Source organism: Siphateles boraxobius, unplaced genomic scaffold (assembly GCF_051911475.1).
Source record: "Siphateles boraxobius isolate OS27281-9 unplaced genomic scaffold, OSU_SipBor_1 13, whole genome shotgun sequence".
NCBI classification, from domain to species: Eukaryota; Metazoa; Chordata; class Actinopteri; order Cypriniformes; family Leuciscidae; genus Siphateles; species Siphateles boraxobius.
In genome coordinates, this window is record NW_027508733.1 from 4,223,313 (window position 1) to 4,241,025 (window position 17,713).

General features: G+C 35.7%; 1 protein-coding gene and 1 long non-coding RNA gene across 5 annotated transcripts; both read right to left on the reverse strand.

The window, feature by feature from the left end:
* Window positions 1-208: 208 nt before the first annotated feature.
* On the reverse strand, window positions 209-17,692 carry LOC143735207 (uncharacterized). Of its 4 annotated transcripts, none has more exons than XM_077225283.1 (7): window positions 17,406-17,690; window positions 7,187-7,525; window positions 6,760-7,056; window positions 6,559-6,678; window positions 6,413-6,451; window positions 4,413-4,762; window positions 209-1,059 (listed from the first exon to the last, which is right to left on the reverse strand). In XM_077225283.1, exons 1-7 carry the CDS (start codon window positions 17,494-17,496, stop codon window positions 994-996), a joined length of 1,302 nt encoding a protein of 433 aa, XP_077081398.1. In that variant the 5' UTR covers window positions 17,497-17,690; the 3' UTR covers window positions 209-993. The 4 variants fall into 4 exon arrangements, with proteins under 4 accessions (XP_077081398.1, XP_077081397.1, XP_077081400.1 ...); XM_077225282.1 differs by having other exon boundaries at window positions 421-1,059; window positions 6,559-6,681; window positions 17,406-17,687; XM_077225285.1 differs by lacking the exon at window positions 209-1,059 and adding an exon at window positions 2,408-2,620 and having other exon boundaries at window positions 17,406-17,692.
* Window positions 13,052-15,297, reverse strand: LOC143735381 (uncharacterized). The gene is made up of 2 exons (XR_013203145.1): window positions 15,064-15,297; window positions 13,052-14,100 (listed from the first exon to the last, which is right to left on the reverse strand). It is a non-coding gene; the product is annotated as an uncharacterized LOC143735381 (long non-coding RNA).
* Window positions 17,693-17,713: the final 21 nt, after the last annotated feature.

Sequence of the window (17,713 nt, forward strand, 5' to 3'; positions counted from 1 at the left end):
AATAAAGACATCATCAAAGTAGACCATGTGACATCAGTGGGTTAGTTAGAATGTTTTGAAGCATCGGAAATACATTTTGTTCCAAAAATAACAAAAACTACGACTTTATTCAGCATTGTATTGTCTTCCGGTTCTGTTGGGGATCAACATTTTCCTTCACCATTTCTCTTTAGGGGCTCTGTATTATCATACAAACAACCTTCACATATTTCTTTAAAAAATATATTTAATGAAAAATTTTAAGAAAGAAAAAAAGTTCATTTGTAAAAAATAAATGTTTTAATATCTATATATATTTTTAAAAATATATATGTAGCATGACAATAAATTTGTACAAATAATTTTTTTTAAATGTGTATATAGCCTATTAGAATTTTTTTTTTTTACAAATATAGCCTACATATAAAAAGCATTAAAACATTAAACAACAGCAGTTGATTTGTTTATCCAAAACAAGTTGTCACCATAATATATTTTCTTCCCAAAGATTGATTTGATGGAAAACAATCCCCCCAAAAAACATCATCAAGATCATTGTATCCGAAAAAAAGTGACTGAAAACTAAACAGCCTACCTACAGGTATTTGCTAATTATATAGGCTAGTGAAAAAAGCAAATACTTTTTTGAATGTTTCCCTGCAGGGCACCTTGAGTTTGCAGAGAAAAACTGCATAAAATGTAAAAAATAAACAAATAATCATGGATAATCCCTGTTGTTGTTGTTACACACAGCAAACATGGCAGTGACTCAAGGAGGCACTTCATCTTGTCTTTTCATATACGAGTGTGATAATAGTGCAGCGGTTTTAAAATACTGTTGGTTACAGCAACCGTCTCCTGACGAATAAGTGTCAAAACGTACAGTCTTAAGTCGGCTTGTTTTGCATGCTCAACTTTACTTATTTTGTCACTTAGGATTTTAGATGGTTGTAAAAATAGAAATATGTTTCTTGGAATTCAAATGTGGATAATATTCCAGTGTTTATGGTCCTCTTAAATTGGACAGGTTAGTCTCCTCTGGGTTTTGCGCTCTCTTTTTAGCGCTCTTTTTATTTGAACCTGTTAGAAAACAAAGAATCGAAGGTAAAAACAAGGAAAGTGTTTTGAATTGATGTTTCTGTTAATCTAATCATCATCTGTCTCTTGATTTCAAAAAGATGGTTTCTACAGAGCCTCTAAAGGGACATGGAGGTGGAAAAAAATTAGGATAGATGAAAATATCCAAGAGTTCCCTCGCCAATATATTTGCGTTCCCTCGCAAAAACTGTTGTGATATCAGACAAACACGTCCTGTTTAATGTCCCGCTGTCAGTGTTTCAGAGCTCTGTACGTTAGGGAGCGTGTCATAGTGTTTGAACTTGGACTCATATAAAGAAATGCGGTCAGTGATTTAACTCAAGGAGTTCAGTAAAGGCTATATTCATGAGCTAAAAGCTGTTAAAACACAAATGACACAGGTAGGCTATATTAACAATCATAGTAACAACGAGCTGCAACCCAATTTTCCTCAAAACGAGCTTTATAATATAAATTATATAAGCGGCTGAGAGTCAAGTCAGAATAAGGGTCCGTCTGCAAAGTGCAAAACCCAAACACTTCTGCACATTTTATATTGTAAAAAAATATTCAATAACTTCACTGTGACACACTGTACTGTCACCAAAATCAGTTCACATCACTGCTCTCCTGCTGGTTATACTACAACACTTAGTTTGATTCAAATGCATACTTTATATGATTATTTATTATGAAACAAAATCAATAATTTCAAAATATTCAATATCTGTAAATCACTGTTATACAGAGTAATGCCATCAAATTCAGTAAGCAAGTATCATGCAAAAGCTATGGTTGTAACTATTATGTTATCTGCGTACCAATATAATTTGTGTAAAGAAAAGGCCTACTTATTTTTTATGTGCTACTTGCCAAACTAAGTGTCATAACCAGCATGAGAGCAGTGATGTGTGAACTGAATTTGGTGCGTTAACTTGCAGTGAAGTTAAGTATTTTTCATAATATAAAATGTTCAAAAGCATTTTTTTAATCTAAGTGTTGTAGTATGACCAGTGGGAGACTACATTTGGTGACACTACAGTGTGTAACATTTAATTTAATGACGTTTTAATGGTTTTGCACTTTGCAGACTGACCCTTATTCTGTCTCTCAGCCGCTTATAGACCAATTTATATTATAAAGCTCGTTTTGAGGAAAATTGGGTTGCAGCTCGTTGTCTACGTTACTATGATTGTAAATAGACCTGTCATTTGTGTTTTAACAACTTTTAGCTCACAAATAGCCTATTAATCCGTGAAGTTTGATGTGAATATATTGCCAACTTTACTGAACTCCTTGAGTTAAATCACTGAACGCATTTCTTTAAATTTTAGTCCAAGTTCAAACACTATGACACAAAATGCCCCCGCATAAATGCGACTTTGGCTGATTATGCATTAAAGGGATAGTTCACCCAAAAATGAAAATTCTGTCAGTAATTACTCACCCTCATGTTGTTCCAACCCCGTAAGACTTTCGTTCATCTTCGGAACACAAATTAAGATATTTGTGATTAAATCTGAGAGCTGGATCACTCCTCCATAGGCTTCTGAGGGATTGAAACCTGACAGCCCAAAAAAGTCATTAGAGACATCGTTAAAAGTCCAAATGGCTACAGTGGCTCAATCTTAAGTTTATCAAGCGACGAGAATACTTTTTGAGCGCAAAAAAACACACAAAAATAACGACTTTATTCAAGTGTTAATTTCCACCTCTGTCGGCCTTGAGATTTCGCGTAGTGTAACAGCTAGAGCATATGTGTTATACGTCACACGTAGCCTCACTATTGGCCGACGCTAGTCATGTGCTGGTCGGGTGTGATGCGTGTGACGTTCAACCAGAAGCATTACGAAATTATAGCTACTAAGTGAAATCTCGAGGCCGACAGAGGTGGAAATGAATAGGCCCTACTTGAATAAAGTTGTTATTTTTGTTTGTTTTTTTGCACTCAAAAAGTATTCTCGTCGCTTGATAAACTTAAGATTGAGCCACTGTAGTCACCTGGGGCCGTATTCACAACACATTTTAAGGCTAAAAGTAGCTCCTAACTGGCGAATTTAGGAGCAACTCCTAAAAATAATGGGCGTGTCACTCGTAACTTTAGGACTCCTAATTTTTTTGACTAAGAGTAATTCACGAAGCATTTTAGCCCTAAAAGTAGCACCTAAGTCTGGGACAGCTTAAAAGAAGTCGAGAGGACTCCTAACTCACTAAGACCTATTCACAAACCGCTTTTTGTGGCATTTCACGTTGCGATGTTTTGAAATGCGTATGCGGCGGCTACAGGAGCTTCCAATCACGAGGGAACAATTTTGCATTGTAGGCATAACTAGGGATGCAACAACGCCACCAACAACAACCAAAACTACTCACTGCATGTAAACTAATTGTAACATTTCATTGTGAATCAAATTAAAATGTTCTTCTCTTTGCAAACGTAGGCAGAGGCATAGTGACAGATTAATTCAATAATGTTGCAAAGATATTGCATCAATCCATATGTTTCATTAGGCTACTAGGCTATTTGTTTTTCCTTACTCTTTATTCATTTAGGCTATTTATTCAGTTATTCATCATCTTCCGTCTTTCGCACTACTTGTGTAGCGCACGCATTCTCAGACCTGTCACCTGTCACTCATCATCATAGGGGAGGTGTTTGGAATCATTCCCGCGTTACAATCATCAGCCAATCAAGGTGGTCACTTCAGTCAAGCTCGTGCATGAGTAATGACGTCATCCATAGCAACGAAGACTCACTCTTAGTTTAGGAGTTGTCATTTTTCTTTACTAAGAGTAGGTCTGAAAGGCGTTGTGAATAACTTTTAAGAGAAAACTCCTAGCTAAAATATTTTAGTGCGATTTAGGAGCACTCCTAGTGGTAAGATAAAATTCTTTGTGAATACGGCCCCTGGACTATTTTAACGATGTCTTTAATGACTTTTTTTGGGCTTGAATGACTTTTTTGGGCTGTCAAGTTTCAATCCCTTGGAGGAGTGATACAGCCCTCACATTTAATAAAAAATATCTTAATTTGTGTTCCGAAGATGAACGAAAGTCTTACGGGGTTGAACAACATGAGGGTGAGTAAATACTGACAGAATTTATTTGTGGGTGAACTATCCCTTTAAATTATGCGATCGAATAATCGCTTTTTTCTGAAACACTGCCTCACAACAGTTTTTGCGAGGGAACGCAAAAGATTGGAAAAATGTTTTTTTTCTCCCATCACAAATTTTTCTATTCACGTGTCCCTTTAGGGGGTCTGTAGATTCCTTCACATTCACTTGCCATAAATAGTTGATCAGTTACAGACTTCAGTAAGACAATTATGACTTTAAAAGACTCAACCAACTCACATGAGTAACAACATTGAATGTCTTTGAGATCTTCTGTCTCTCGCTGCTGATGTGGAGTTTATAATGTCCATAGAGTTGAGGTGTGATGTTAGTGATGGTGAGAGATCCGCTGTTGTGGTCCAGTTTCAAACGGTCTTTGAATCTTTCTTCATTATATAAGTATTCCTCATCATGTGTTTTATCCAATTTAGCGATGACAGTAAATTCAGCGCGATTGTATTCTTTGGAGTCAGCAAACTTCCATAGTATCAGCTGATTTTCCTGTATTTCAGTGATATCAGTTTGTAGCGTCACAGGTTCTCCTATCATCGCTAATAATGACTTGATTTCATCTCTCTCAACAAATTGACCTGGAGAACAAACAGAAAGAGTTTCTCAGACAGGAATCAAACTGTGACACTGTGTGTACCTGAGATCTTGTCCAGCAAACCATGAGACTTCGGGATCCATGATGTAACACGAGAAAATACATTTGCATATGTCCGCCTCCAGAGCTGGACATCAACAAGTAGTTATAAGCTACATCATAACACCATAGGCCCCGCCCACTGGCGTTCAGTCTCTTAAAGGGATAGTTCATGCAAAAATTAAATTTACCGATTCGTTTGTGTAAGAAAAATACCCATGTTTAAAACTTTATGGACCAAAATAACTAGCTTCCGGCATATGGCTTACGCAAGCTGACTTACACCAAAAGAGTAACACTTGAACTTGACGCACAAGGTAATGCCGAATACGGTTGCCCAGCCCTGTTTGTTTGAGCCGCAAGAGGCGTCAAAGCTTACGCTACTCCTACATCTAAGTCATACATCAAGTGTTACTCTATTCGTGTAAATCGACTTGCGTAGACCGTCTGCCGGAAGCTAGTTATTTTAGTCGATTAAGTTTTGAATATGGATATTTTTCTTACACTAATGCATCGCTTCACTTCAGAAGGCCTTTATTAACCCCCGCAGAGCCGTGTGGAGCACTTTTATGATGGATGGATGCGCTTTGATGGACTTCCAAAAAAATATACCCATTGACTCCCATTATAAAGCTTGGAAGAGCCAGGGCATTTTTTAATGTAACTCTGATATTAGTCTGAAAGAAGAATGTTATATACACCTTGGATGGCTTCAGGGTGAGTAAATCATGGGGTAAATTTCATTTTTGGGTGTACTATCCATTTAACATTTAATTAAAATAATATGTGCCTACACTGCATCTGAGCATCGTTAATAAAACAAATAAAGACCCATTATAACAACGGATGGTGTCTAGACTGATACAGTATACAGATGTGCGTTCAGTTTCGGATGAAACTCCACACGTTTGAGTCAACAGGACAAATAAAAGAGTGAAAGAACATTCGCTTTGATGCGTCCAGTTTAAACAACTTGTTTGCATCTCCATATAGACTTCAGAAGATCCCACCCAGACAGCAATAAACAGTAGTGTCGGCCCAGATCCGGGCCACATCTGGTACATGTGGATTCAACACGTGTCCATTTACTGACAAGCCTTAAACAAGCCGCGACTTAAAAATGAATCATTTGGTCTCACATTAGATTAGGTTCTTATTCTCACTATTAACGACTTTTGCCTCAGTAAACTCCTAATTCCTGCTAACTAATAGTTAGTAAGTGTTAAGTTTCGGTATTGGTTAGGATTAAGGGATGTAGAATATGGTCATGCAGAATAAGGCAATAATTTGTGCTTTATAAGTACTAATAAACAGCCAATATATATTCTAGTAATATGCATGCTAATAAGCTACTAGTCATTTTTCTGCATATATATTTGTTTATTTGTGTGCAAAAACTTTACTAACATTATAATTTTTTATTACAAATTTTTTTTAGGCCAGTCATTGTTCATTTAACGTCACTGTTTCGGTCAATCTTTTCAGCCCTCTAAAACCATTCTGGCCGAAACCAAAAATTATTTTTTTGCTGTTTCATTTGAAACTTTTTGGGCTGGCAATATTTCTGTGCATCACTATTTAAATTGTATCTTACCATTAGTTAAAGTAGCAGTAAGTTCAGCTCCAGGATGTCCTGTATAAAAACAATGACTTAATTTAAAGAATGAAGTATTAGTAAATTCAACCTTTTAATAAAACTCAAATATTTATTTTGTGAAATTAGCTGATGATAACACATACCCTCTAGATCTGCTTGTTTAGATGTCTTGTGTTGATGGCAACAGTAAATACCACACAAAACTGCAGCCAGAGCACCAACACCAACACACACCAGCGCTATTTCACCTGCAGACAAACCTGCTGCTATCATGGAAAGAGACAGTGTCAATATTGTAACCGAATCTGAGAACATCTCTGTGAGTAAATGGACCGTTGTCGTACCTGCACATGTGTGACAGAGTGTGTTGATGTCCAGATGTGTGGTCTGGTTGCTGATGGGATTGTTCAGCACACAGCTGTAGGTGTTTTTATCCTGATATTCCACCTCCAGAGGTAGAGAGAGTCTGATGCTGAGAACACACACACTGATGCTGGACAATACACTGATTCCTCTGTACCAGGAGAGAGTCACATGACTCACATTACACACTGATGAACACACAAATGAACATGATGATGATGATGATGATGAAGAACAGTGTGAAGAGTTACTGCTGATGACAGGAACAGGCAGACGAGCTGGAAAACATGAGAGAATATTATAAAAACAACACTCGTAATCCTACAGTTTGATATGTTCATATAAATGTGGCAAATACAAAATAGTTCAATGCAGTGAAATTAAATGTTTCGCAATTGAATGACTCACCGTAAACAATAATATTGTATTTCTTGGGCGGGACCTCTTTTCCACCAATGATCTGTAAAAATCCATAATCTCCAGTATGTTCAGTGGTCGTGTTTGAGATGGTCAGAGATCCAGTCTGAGGATCCAGCTTCAGTCTGTCTCTGAATCTCCCATCAAGAACATCATCATATAATGAGAGCTTATTGACCTGTCTGTTGAACTGAGCTATACGAGTTCTCTCAGGTCCAAACGTCCACAGTATCAGATCAGCTTTCTGGATTTCAGTGACATCAGTTTGTAGAGTAACAGAATCTCCCTCCATCACTGATAATGTCTTCAGTGGATCATCACCAAACACACCTGAAAAACAAACCGAGACAGTTTCTTAAATGCAGATATAAACTGAATATTTTATCATGGACCTTGCTGTTTTCTATTCTATTCACTCTTCATTTATGGAACCTTGGTGTGGATTTTGTGTCTAACATCCTCTTTTTGAGTTGGAGCGACATGAGGGTGAGTAAAGGATGATGTTGCAACGCCATCTCATGACCAATTCGTACGAGTGATTTAAAAGTGGCTAATTCGTACTAATTAGTACGACCTCACTCGTACGACTTCGTACAATTTGTCTAAACTCACGTGATGGGTAGGTTTAGGGGCGGGGTCAGGGGTAGGTCATTTGTACGAATTCATACAAATTGGGCAACTCGTAAAATATGTACGATTTAGCAAAAATCTTACTAATTCGTACGAGTGAGGTCGTACGAATTAGCCATCTCGTAGAATTCGTACGAATTGCCGTGAGATCGGGTTGGATTATATATCTATAGCCTATTGAAGGGGTTTTATATATATATATATATATTTATATATATATATATATTTTTTTTTTTTAGGTTTTATATATATATATATATATTTTTTTTTTTTAGGTTTTATATATATATATATATATATATATATATATATATATATTTACAGTCAACAGACGGCGTTATTAAAAATAATTTAATTGTGGATTTGCTTGAGCTAGAAAGAGCTACTGAACATAAATAAAATGTGCGAAAGGGTATTGAAAACATTTTGAACAAAATGTAGGCAACATAAAATAAATTATAAAACATAATAACATAATAACCATAGAACAGTAGAACATAAACATGAGTCTTGCTATGGTTCATTCATTTCTTTACCGGTTTCACACACCCTCTCCAGACCACGTTGAGTTGACACCATGATTGACACATGGACACTTATAATCGGATTGACGGCTCGATCGGACTAAAAAACCCTCACGTAAACACCTTAATCGATCCGATTGAGCTCGATCCGAATGACATTTCGATCGGATTGAAAGGGGTGGTTTATCCCTTATGTAATCCGATCGAGAGAACATGTAAACACTTGATTGAAAACCGAAACTGAAAGGACTGCACATGTGCAATGACGATAAATAAACATGAGTATAACGCGCGGAACGAGCTGTTTTTCCTGTTGAATAAAGTGTCATATTAATAAGCTTCCCGTCATTCTAAAATTCTTATTTTACTCGCGCGTATGTGAAGTGAAGCAGGACAACGTCCCACCAGTCCTTGTTGTGGATTCTCATCCACAGACGCCTGGTTTTGGCCGCGGGGAGGGGCATTTTTACTTCGTGATCAGCACGGCAAAACGGTTAATATGCTCTAAATTATGACCAGAGACGAATTAATATTACGTCTGCTGTTTAAAACCAATAAAGAACCAATAGAGGAGAATATTTTTGCGCGAACAGCGGGAAACTCTGTATATTCGTGCAGTTTGCGCATGTCAAAAAAACAGATCCGATTTGAAACTGGTGACATATAAACGCGCACATCAACCCAATTACTTTATTTATCATTCATGTAAACACCTTGTTCAGATTCATCAATCGTATTGATTTCATTCCGATTGTGTCCATGTAAACGTAGCAACTGACAGCGGCAAAAGCGACGCATGCTCTTTTCACTTGTAAAACTCAAGGGTGTATGGGTAATGTAGTCTCTGCTCTCGGTGGGACGAATTAGGAAGCGTGCATTGTGAAGGGCGCTCTGAAAAGCGGCAGCGCAGCCAAAGGATTAAAACAGATGTGCAAATGAGTGTACCGGTAGGCTCAGGGGCGCGGCTAGAAATGTTGGGCCCTATGAAAGAATATGAGGTTGGGCCCCCTACCCCACCCATTCCATTAATAAAATCGATCTCTGGGGGCCCCAAAAGTGTGTGGGCCCTTAGAATCGTCCTAACTTTTCCCCCCTTAGCGGCACCACCGTAGGCTACGCTAAAAGCACGTTCTGTGCGAACGGAGAGGTGGCGGTCACTCAAGAGCTATATTTGGAAGTGGCGGTACTGAGTACCGGCGCGTACCGGCCCACTTAAAGCTTTATTTTACCATTTATTTTAGGATTTATAGAAATGTGTACTAAATCAATGAGGCTAACAGTTAGCCTATAAGTTAACTGTTTGCCTCTGTTTTATGCAACACTTTTACTATTCTTTTTTTCTGTATTAATCTCATTAAAGGGTTAGTTCACCCAAAAATTTAAATTATCCCATACTTTACTCACCTTCAAGCCGTCCTAGGTCTATATGTCTTTCTTCTTTCAGCCAAACACAATCTGTGTTAAAAAAAAAAAAGTCATATAGACCTAGGATGGCTTGGGGGTGAGTAAAGTATGGGATAATAATTTTAATGTTTGGGTGAACTAACCCTTTAACTTGTTTTGTTTTTCTCTTAGGTGTAACTTTTTGGTTTGTTTTAGCCTTCCCAGGTCATTGGGAAAGTATTGATTTGCAGCAGTATATCTTATGATACTCTGTGTAAATAGAGAAAAAATATATTGCTCAATTTAATATTGTGTGTTTTAGCCAGTACTTTCAAAATGCATGGATAGAGCACTCATACCCATATTTAATACTGTTTCGGGACATTAACTAAACTATATTTGTTGTCTGAATCAGTTGCTGGTGATGAAGTCACTGTAGGAGGTTGGATCAGTGTGGAAAACAACGTCAACGGATCAAACGTCAACGTCAACGTCAGAGGATCAGTGTGGAAAACAACGTCATCTGTGTAGGCATCCAACAGACCTTCATCACTGGCCTTGCTGCAGTTTTTGCCAACTACCTATGTCTTTAATTTGCAGTACCAAGAAGGACATTGGAGTTTGTTCAAAGGTAAATCCTCTGCTAGTCCTAAATGTTGTTTGGACATTTAGTCCCTCTTATCAGCTCTTTTCAGGAATGTTAAATTGGTGACTTTCTCTTGTTCCTATATTGACTTTTTACCCTAAACCCAATGCCTCAGATCAAAAACTAAACATGATGCAAATACTACCATAATGGCAACAACCTAGAATATTTATATTTTGAATTTAACTGGTTTTTGTATGTCTAAAGTGCAATTAATCTTTACTTGTCTCACCTAATATAGTGCATTATATTTCTCTGTAATTACATTGTAGACGCTTTGTTGGTGTGAACTCCGAGAGAGGAACAAAAGCTAGCCAGAAAAAAGATGGTGTCCAAGAAGACGAGGAAGCTTCTCCAGAGAAAGGCAACCACTGTGAATTTGCATGTGGCCACCCTCTTAAAAAACCTCAGACTTTGAGTGGGGCTTCATTTAATCAGGTGAAGTCAGAGCATTGTGCTGTGCAACTATGTAATTCATTGAAGATTTGATATCTCATTAGCTTTAATAAAAGCATGTTTTAAGGTCATCTTTTGTTTGAGCCATTTGTTTGCAAGCAATTTTCAGTGTTTTTTTTTTATTTTTAAATGCACCTTTTTTTAATTGTCAGATTCTAGTACTGTTACAATGTAAAGATCACATTTTACAGTACTTTAATATTCTTTATAGTAATACCTATTTTTTTACAGTCTGAGTAATACACAGTTTATGAAGATTACAGCAGGAACACTAATTAACAATATAATGGCAGCTGAACACCTGACAGTATTATACTGTGCAGCCTATATTTTGTACAGCACAGTACTGTAGTATTTTTTACAGTAATAAACTGTTGTTTCAGATTACAGAATTCTACAGGTAAATCTAGCTGTCTGTAGTTTACTGTAAATTAACGGGGAAATTTTTACAGTAATAAACTGTTGTTTCAGATTACAGCAGGTCCACTGTAAAATAACATAATTCTACAGGTAAATCTAGCTGCCTGTAATTTAGCCTACTGTAAATTAACGGGGAATTTTTTTACAGTGAACCCTTAACGTTCGTTTTCAAAATTGTGCAACTCACCGAGTGGTTAGTGGTGTTTGTTGATGATTAAAAATAAATGTATCGGCGCAATGTATGATTTCTCACATACCTCACAACCGTGTATAAACTTTCGCTCGATATTTGAGTCTGAAGCGTTAGCACACTGCGTTAGCGCAGTAATATCAACCAGCAATGAGTCCTCCAACAGAAATCAATGCGATTTTACAAAATGCCAAATAAAACACGACAGAAACTGTAGTTCGCTACGCTACTCGTTTTGGAACATCAACGAACACCACTAACAACTCGGTGAGTTGCACAGTTTTGAAAACGAACGTTAAGGGTTGTTTTAAGGACATGTTTGAGTATGCTCATAGACACCCACTCTGAAGCGGTCAGAGGCGATTCTAAAAAAAGTCAAAAAGTCGAGACAGGACCTCACCCATCGTCAAAATTTCTGTGTCCACTCTAGTTCATCCAAAACACACTAGAAAATAGACTCAAAGTGCTAAATACCAGAATTATCCTTTAACTGAGTAACATAAATGCAATAGTGACATTAGCACAGAAATTATGGAATTACTTTTGTGCCAATAATAATGAACGCAACTTTTCAAGAAACTGACGAAAATATAAATTGAAACTGAAAAAAATATCTTTGAAACTGAAAAGAATAAATCGCCGGCACATTTTTTTACTTCGTTCTTAATACACATAATGTTTTGCTAACTATTTCTCATATTTCGTTCGCTGATCTGAACTTACAAATGCGCTTCCAGAGTTTTCAGTTATGCTTCTGAAGTTTTCGTTTACGCTCCCTGAGTTTTCGTTCGCAATTCTGACACATATCTCTCGTCGGGGCGGGGCTAGTAGCAGTGTGTTCTCATTGGCTACTGAGTTTTTGATTGACAGCTTCGTGACTCGGAAGTGAAGACGTCATTGTTGTTTTTACATGTATGAATGTGAGCGTCTGTAAGCGCAGCTTTCTATTTAACTTTACTGACATTAAGTTATGTTTGTTTTTTAATTTTATCTGTATTTACCTGCTGCTACTACTTTGTCGACAGAAGCATTTAGGAGCGCAAGAGATCTATTGAGTCTATTCACTATTCAGGTGTAATGGTACATTAAAATCGGCCTACTGTATAATACTGAAAATATTGTATAGTGTCCAATGTTTTCGGAGAATATTTGTTTATTCCTAATGATTCTTTTGCATGTTAGGCTCTGGTTAGGTTGAGCTGTTACAATTTAAAAATAATACTAGCATAGTGTGTGATATATTCAGCCGTCAAGAAGAAAGTTTAACTTCAACCAGGTAATCAAGGTTGGCAACCATGTCCATCACATCACTCATTGTCAGCATATGCATTTACACCATCAACATTAATGATCACTTACATAAGAGGAATTTAAACAATATAAAAATTAAAATCATGGCCTGTTGTCAAATGATACAGACCTCAAAGGGCATTTCATTACGTCACACAAAGAATGTTTTTTATCATGCTGATCATTTTATTTAGTTATTTAATTTAGTTAATATTATCTTCTAACATTTAAAATTGTAAATTAAAATTTTAACAATCATCAACAGTTTCAATTGTGACTTATACAACCAGTTAAATGAAAGTAATTAAAAATATGAATTCAAATAAATGTACATTCTTTATTGTCAATACGGCATATACACAAGTATCAAAGTGAAAGTCTTGGATGCAATAATGTTGTGACAGGAAAGACCAGAATCCACAAACATTACCTGCATACTATACATGTAATGCACAGTATTATCATGATATACATTACTATACAAAATGCACAATTACAAATATAGAATACATATTTAAAATTCATATACATTTTAAATGATGCTATGATCCTTTGAACAGTTCCTGTTATAGTAAAAGTAACAAAGCAGTGACTGGGTGGGTACAAGGATAGTCCGCCCAAAAAATGAGAATTCTCTCATCATTTACTCACTTCATGCCATCCCAGATGTATATGACTTTCTTTCTTCACATAAACATAAACAAAGATTTTTAAGGAAATAATCCATCTCTGTGAGTCCATATAATACAAGGGGATTGTAATTCATGTACATATGACAGTTGGTCGGAAGTGAGTTTTAATAGTTTTAAACGGTTTACATTATTAGTATTTTTCTTGTCTAGCCTATTGTTTCACTCCAGAAGGCATTGATTCATCCACTGAGGTCGCATGGACATCACGGTCACTGTGTGTGGTTTTTAAAGCATCTTTAGGACTCGCAGAGATGGATTACTTTCCTTTAAATCTTAATTCGTGTTTATCCGTAGAAAGAAAGTAAAATGCATCTGGGACAGCATGAGGGTGAGTAAAATAAGTGAGAATTGTATATTTGGGTGAACTATCCCCTTAACATTCATATGCTGTTGGTATGCTAATCCATGATCAGCATAAACTAATATAAATCAAGTGCAACCTCTTGTGTACTTGTGAACGGTGTTTGTTTTGATCTAGAGGAAATTAAAATATTTGCTATTTTATAAAAACAAAATAAATCAGGTGTCTGAAGATCAAGATCCCAGTCATTCAAATGTGATGTGTCTGAACAAAGTAAGATTATTGTCTGATGTGGACAGTGTATCTCTGGTACTATCACTCCATCCTCTGTGTCAGCATGAGAATTTTGTTTATGGAAAAGTTGCTCAACTCCCTGGAAAATGAGAAAGGAAACATATTATAATCAATACACACTGATTTGAACTCCCACATACAGTAACAAGTTGAAGACTTAAAATATTTATTTCAAACAAATTATATAAATGTTTAATAAAAATGTGTAATACTGTTGTGTAACCAGTAGATGGCTGTTATAGCCCTATATATAAACATATACTGTATACATGGCTGTGTATTCCCTAGTTGCTGGATGTTTTCAGTCATAATTACTTGCATGTATTAAGTTTTGAATTTGGACATACATTTATTATTAAAGAGTATTAAAGATTAAACATTTTTCTCAGAAATGTTAATTTGAAGTGAACATTTTTGCATTATTATTAGTCAAATATGGACACAGAAAAAACATTTTGTTACTCATACTAGCTACATATAATAGCTTTATCAGTCATCTTTATCACACAAAAGTAATCAGAATAAATATTGTGACCAGGGTGATACTTCAAAATAATTGTGTGTTTATATATCATGAACAGAGACGTGGTCTGTGGTCTGAGTTCAAAAACTCTGCATCACAAATTGAGAAATTCAGGTTTAAATAGCTTTATTGGCATGGTAAAAAGGCTTTACATTGCCAAAGTTGAATCAGGCAGTGATTGACAGCGCTCTGGTCCAATGGCATCGGTCATTGTCTGATACAGTACTTTTTGTACTGTAGGCTACACAGTACAGATACTGTACAGTACTGTAGCCCAATGTTGTTTGGGGTGGCTGGGGGGAATATTATCTAATCGAAGCAACTATGATCTAATCAAAGATATAATCGTATGTAGATAAACAAGTCATGTAATGATTGGGCTAACAGTTGAATCAAGACAACACTGTATAATGATATGGGCTCACTGAGCTCTAAAATGCCTCACCACCTTAAAAAGCAAGTACTGTATTATAGATAGTATTAGTATTGTATAAAAAAAATATTTAAAAAAAGACTTACCACGAGTATCCAGTATCCTGATAGTGACGATGACTAACGTTAATGTTAATGATATCATTCGTCTGTAGACTACAATTCCTTCTATAAGAAATCATCTCAACAATATTGTGTACCAGCAAATAAATACAGATACAAACTTAATATCAGTAAAATGAAATAGAAAACTGCTCTTACAGACGCTCACATTCAAACATGTAAACACAACACTGACGCCTTCACTTCCAGGTGACGAAGCTGTCAATCAAAAACTCAGTAGCAAATGAGAACACACTGCTACTAGCCCCGCCCAAACGAGAGATATGTGTCAGAATTGCGAACGAAAACTCAGGGAGCGTAAACGAAAACATCAGAAGCATAACTGAAAACTCTGGAAGCGCATTTGTAAGTTCAGATCAGCGAACGAAATATGAGAAATAGTTAGCAAAACATTCTGTGTATTAAGAACGAAGTAAAAAAATGTGCCCGCGATTTATTCTTTTTCAGTTTCAAAGATATTTTTTTCAGTTTCAATTTATATTTTCATCAGTTTCTTGAAAAGTTACGTTCATTATTATTGGCACAAAAGTAATTCCATAAGAAATCAAGCATTTGTATATCATACATATAAAAAATGCTTTGTTATTAGAAATATAATCTTTGCATTTTTGTTGGTTAAAAAAAAATAGTACCAATCCCGCGGGAGAGCGGGGCACAACCTAATGCGGGGCTAGTTGTAACACACTTGCTTTAAATACTTCCACACATGCATGACGAAAATGTACTTGTTGCCATATCAACACTATATATAGAGAAAAAAATTGCGCCAAAATTCAGAAATCTTTGGATGATATCACTGAACATTTATTAACCAAAAGTAATTTTTTTTATTTGTGTTAATTTTTCATCTCTATTTTTGGTGTTTATTTTAAATTAGACAAATCTGATATTATTTTAATCTCCAACATGTTATTTAACAGTTGAAATGGTTCGCTAACTAGCAGAAGACACTAGCAGGGTTTAAATCAGTTGTGCAGCTGGGGCATGTTGTCACACTGCGTTACAATGAGCCCATATTAGAACTATGCTATTCTATACTTTGATGAATTCTATTGAGAAAACATGAGAAAAAGGTGATGAGTTCTATTGAGAAAACATGAGAAAAAGGTGAATAAAGACAGTCAATGTTCAGAAATTATTTATTATTATTATGTTTTGAATGTTGTAGCCTATAGCTGTGTTTTCCGGCATGTTCGTTGCATGTCAAACTATTTTATTTTTAATTATTAAAATTCCATTATTTTATATGAAAAAGTTAATTGTATTTTATTGAGAATATATTTTAGTTTGTCTTATATATAATTTTTTTATTAGATCAGATAATATTGTAATCTGTCATATGGTTGTGTACAATGTGCTCCACCGATGGGGCATGTTGTCACACGTCACTTCCATACTTACGGGGTAGGGAGACCGGGTATGGTTGTAACACGGGGCGAGTTGTAACAACACCATTAGGGATAAGATAGGAGTCATGTAATCATTTCAGTATTTACCTACTTCCTCCCTGATACCGCATGATGGTTGTCAAGTCTGGAAACCGACACATTCTGAATTTATAGAGAAACAAAACTGATTTTGAGGTAAGAAAGTAAATTTTTTGACCAAGACTATTTTTTGTCTATAGTATCTAAACTATTGAAGGTAAAATAGTTTACTTATATTATATTAAAATGTAGTTTCTTGGGCAATCTTGTGATGCAGTTTTCCCCTGCTAATTTCAATCCAGTATGCTAATACAGCTAGCTAAACAGTGACTGACAGGGATGGGGTGTAACACTTCTTGAAAAAGTGTTACAACCATCCCCTATCATACAACTGATTGATTTTAGTATTTTTACAGAATGAAAATTTTTACAACCATCCCCTATCATACAACTGATTGATTTTAATATTTTTACATAATGAAATTTTTACAGTTAAATCAGCTGCAAAGGTACATGGGACCCAGTTAATCAGACAGTCTGTATTAATAAGTATACACTGTATTAATAAAACAAAACCACATAATTGTACACGACATGTGTGAAATTAATGTTGGAAAAATAAATACTCTGAACCCTAAGTAAATTTACACAAACTGAGAAAGTCAAAAAGCGTTGGTTGTGCCCCACTCTCTCCCAGTAATACAAACACATTAGTCTGGGCGTTTTTCTTTCTCCAAACTAAACCACCAAGACATTTTCTTTTACTTTAATCTCCAAAAACAGATCTTAATTAACATTAATTCGGCAATCATCATAATTTCTTATATTTTATTTCATTGAAGTTTGTAAAGTGAAAGTAAAACTTAAATCTATACTCACCATCATCCACGAGTAACGGGACGAAAAATAAAACAAAAATCTTCATATTTCTGTACATCTGAGTTAAAGGTGAGTGAATAAAGTTGTCCATTATAGATATTAAACTCCGTTCGACGTCCAACCGTTTCTAAATTACATCGAGGATTATTAACATAGTTTCCCTTTTATAGGCTTTTATAAGTCGTTTAATTGTATTTTCGGCCAAGACGTTTATCCGAGAGAAAATCATTGGTGACTCTTCCTAACTTCAATGCTGGGTAAATCTGTAAAAGCAGTAGCCTAAATCCGATTTTTGTAAAAGAAAAAAG

Coding starts and splice junctions, on each gene's coding strand:
- LOC143735207 (XM_077225282.1), bottom strand. CDS start 17,496: ATGGACAACTTTATTCACTCACCTTTAACTCAGATGTACAGAAATATG. Junction 6,682..6,759: donor ACTCTGTCACACATGTGCAG/GTACGACAACGG, acceptor TTTCCATGATAG/CAGCAGGTTTGTCTGCAGGT. Junction 1,060..4,412: donor CATTCAATGTTGTTACTCAT/GTGAGTTGGTTG, acceptor GTTTTCTAACAG/GTTCAAATAAAAAGAGCGCT.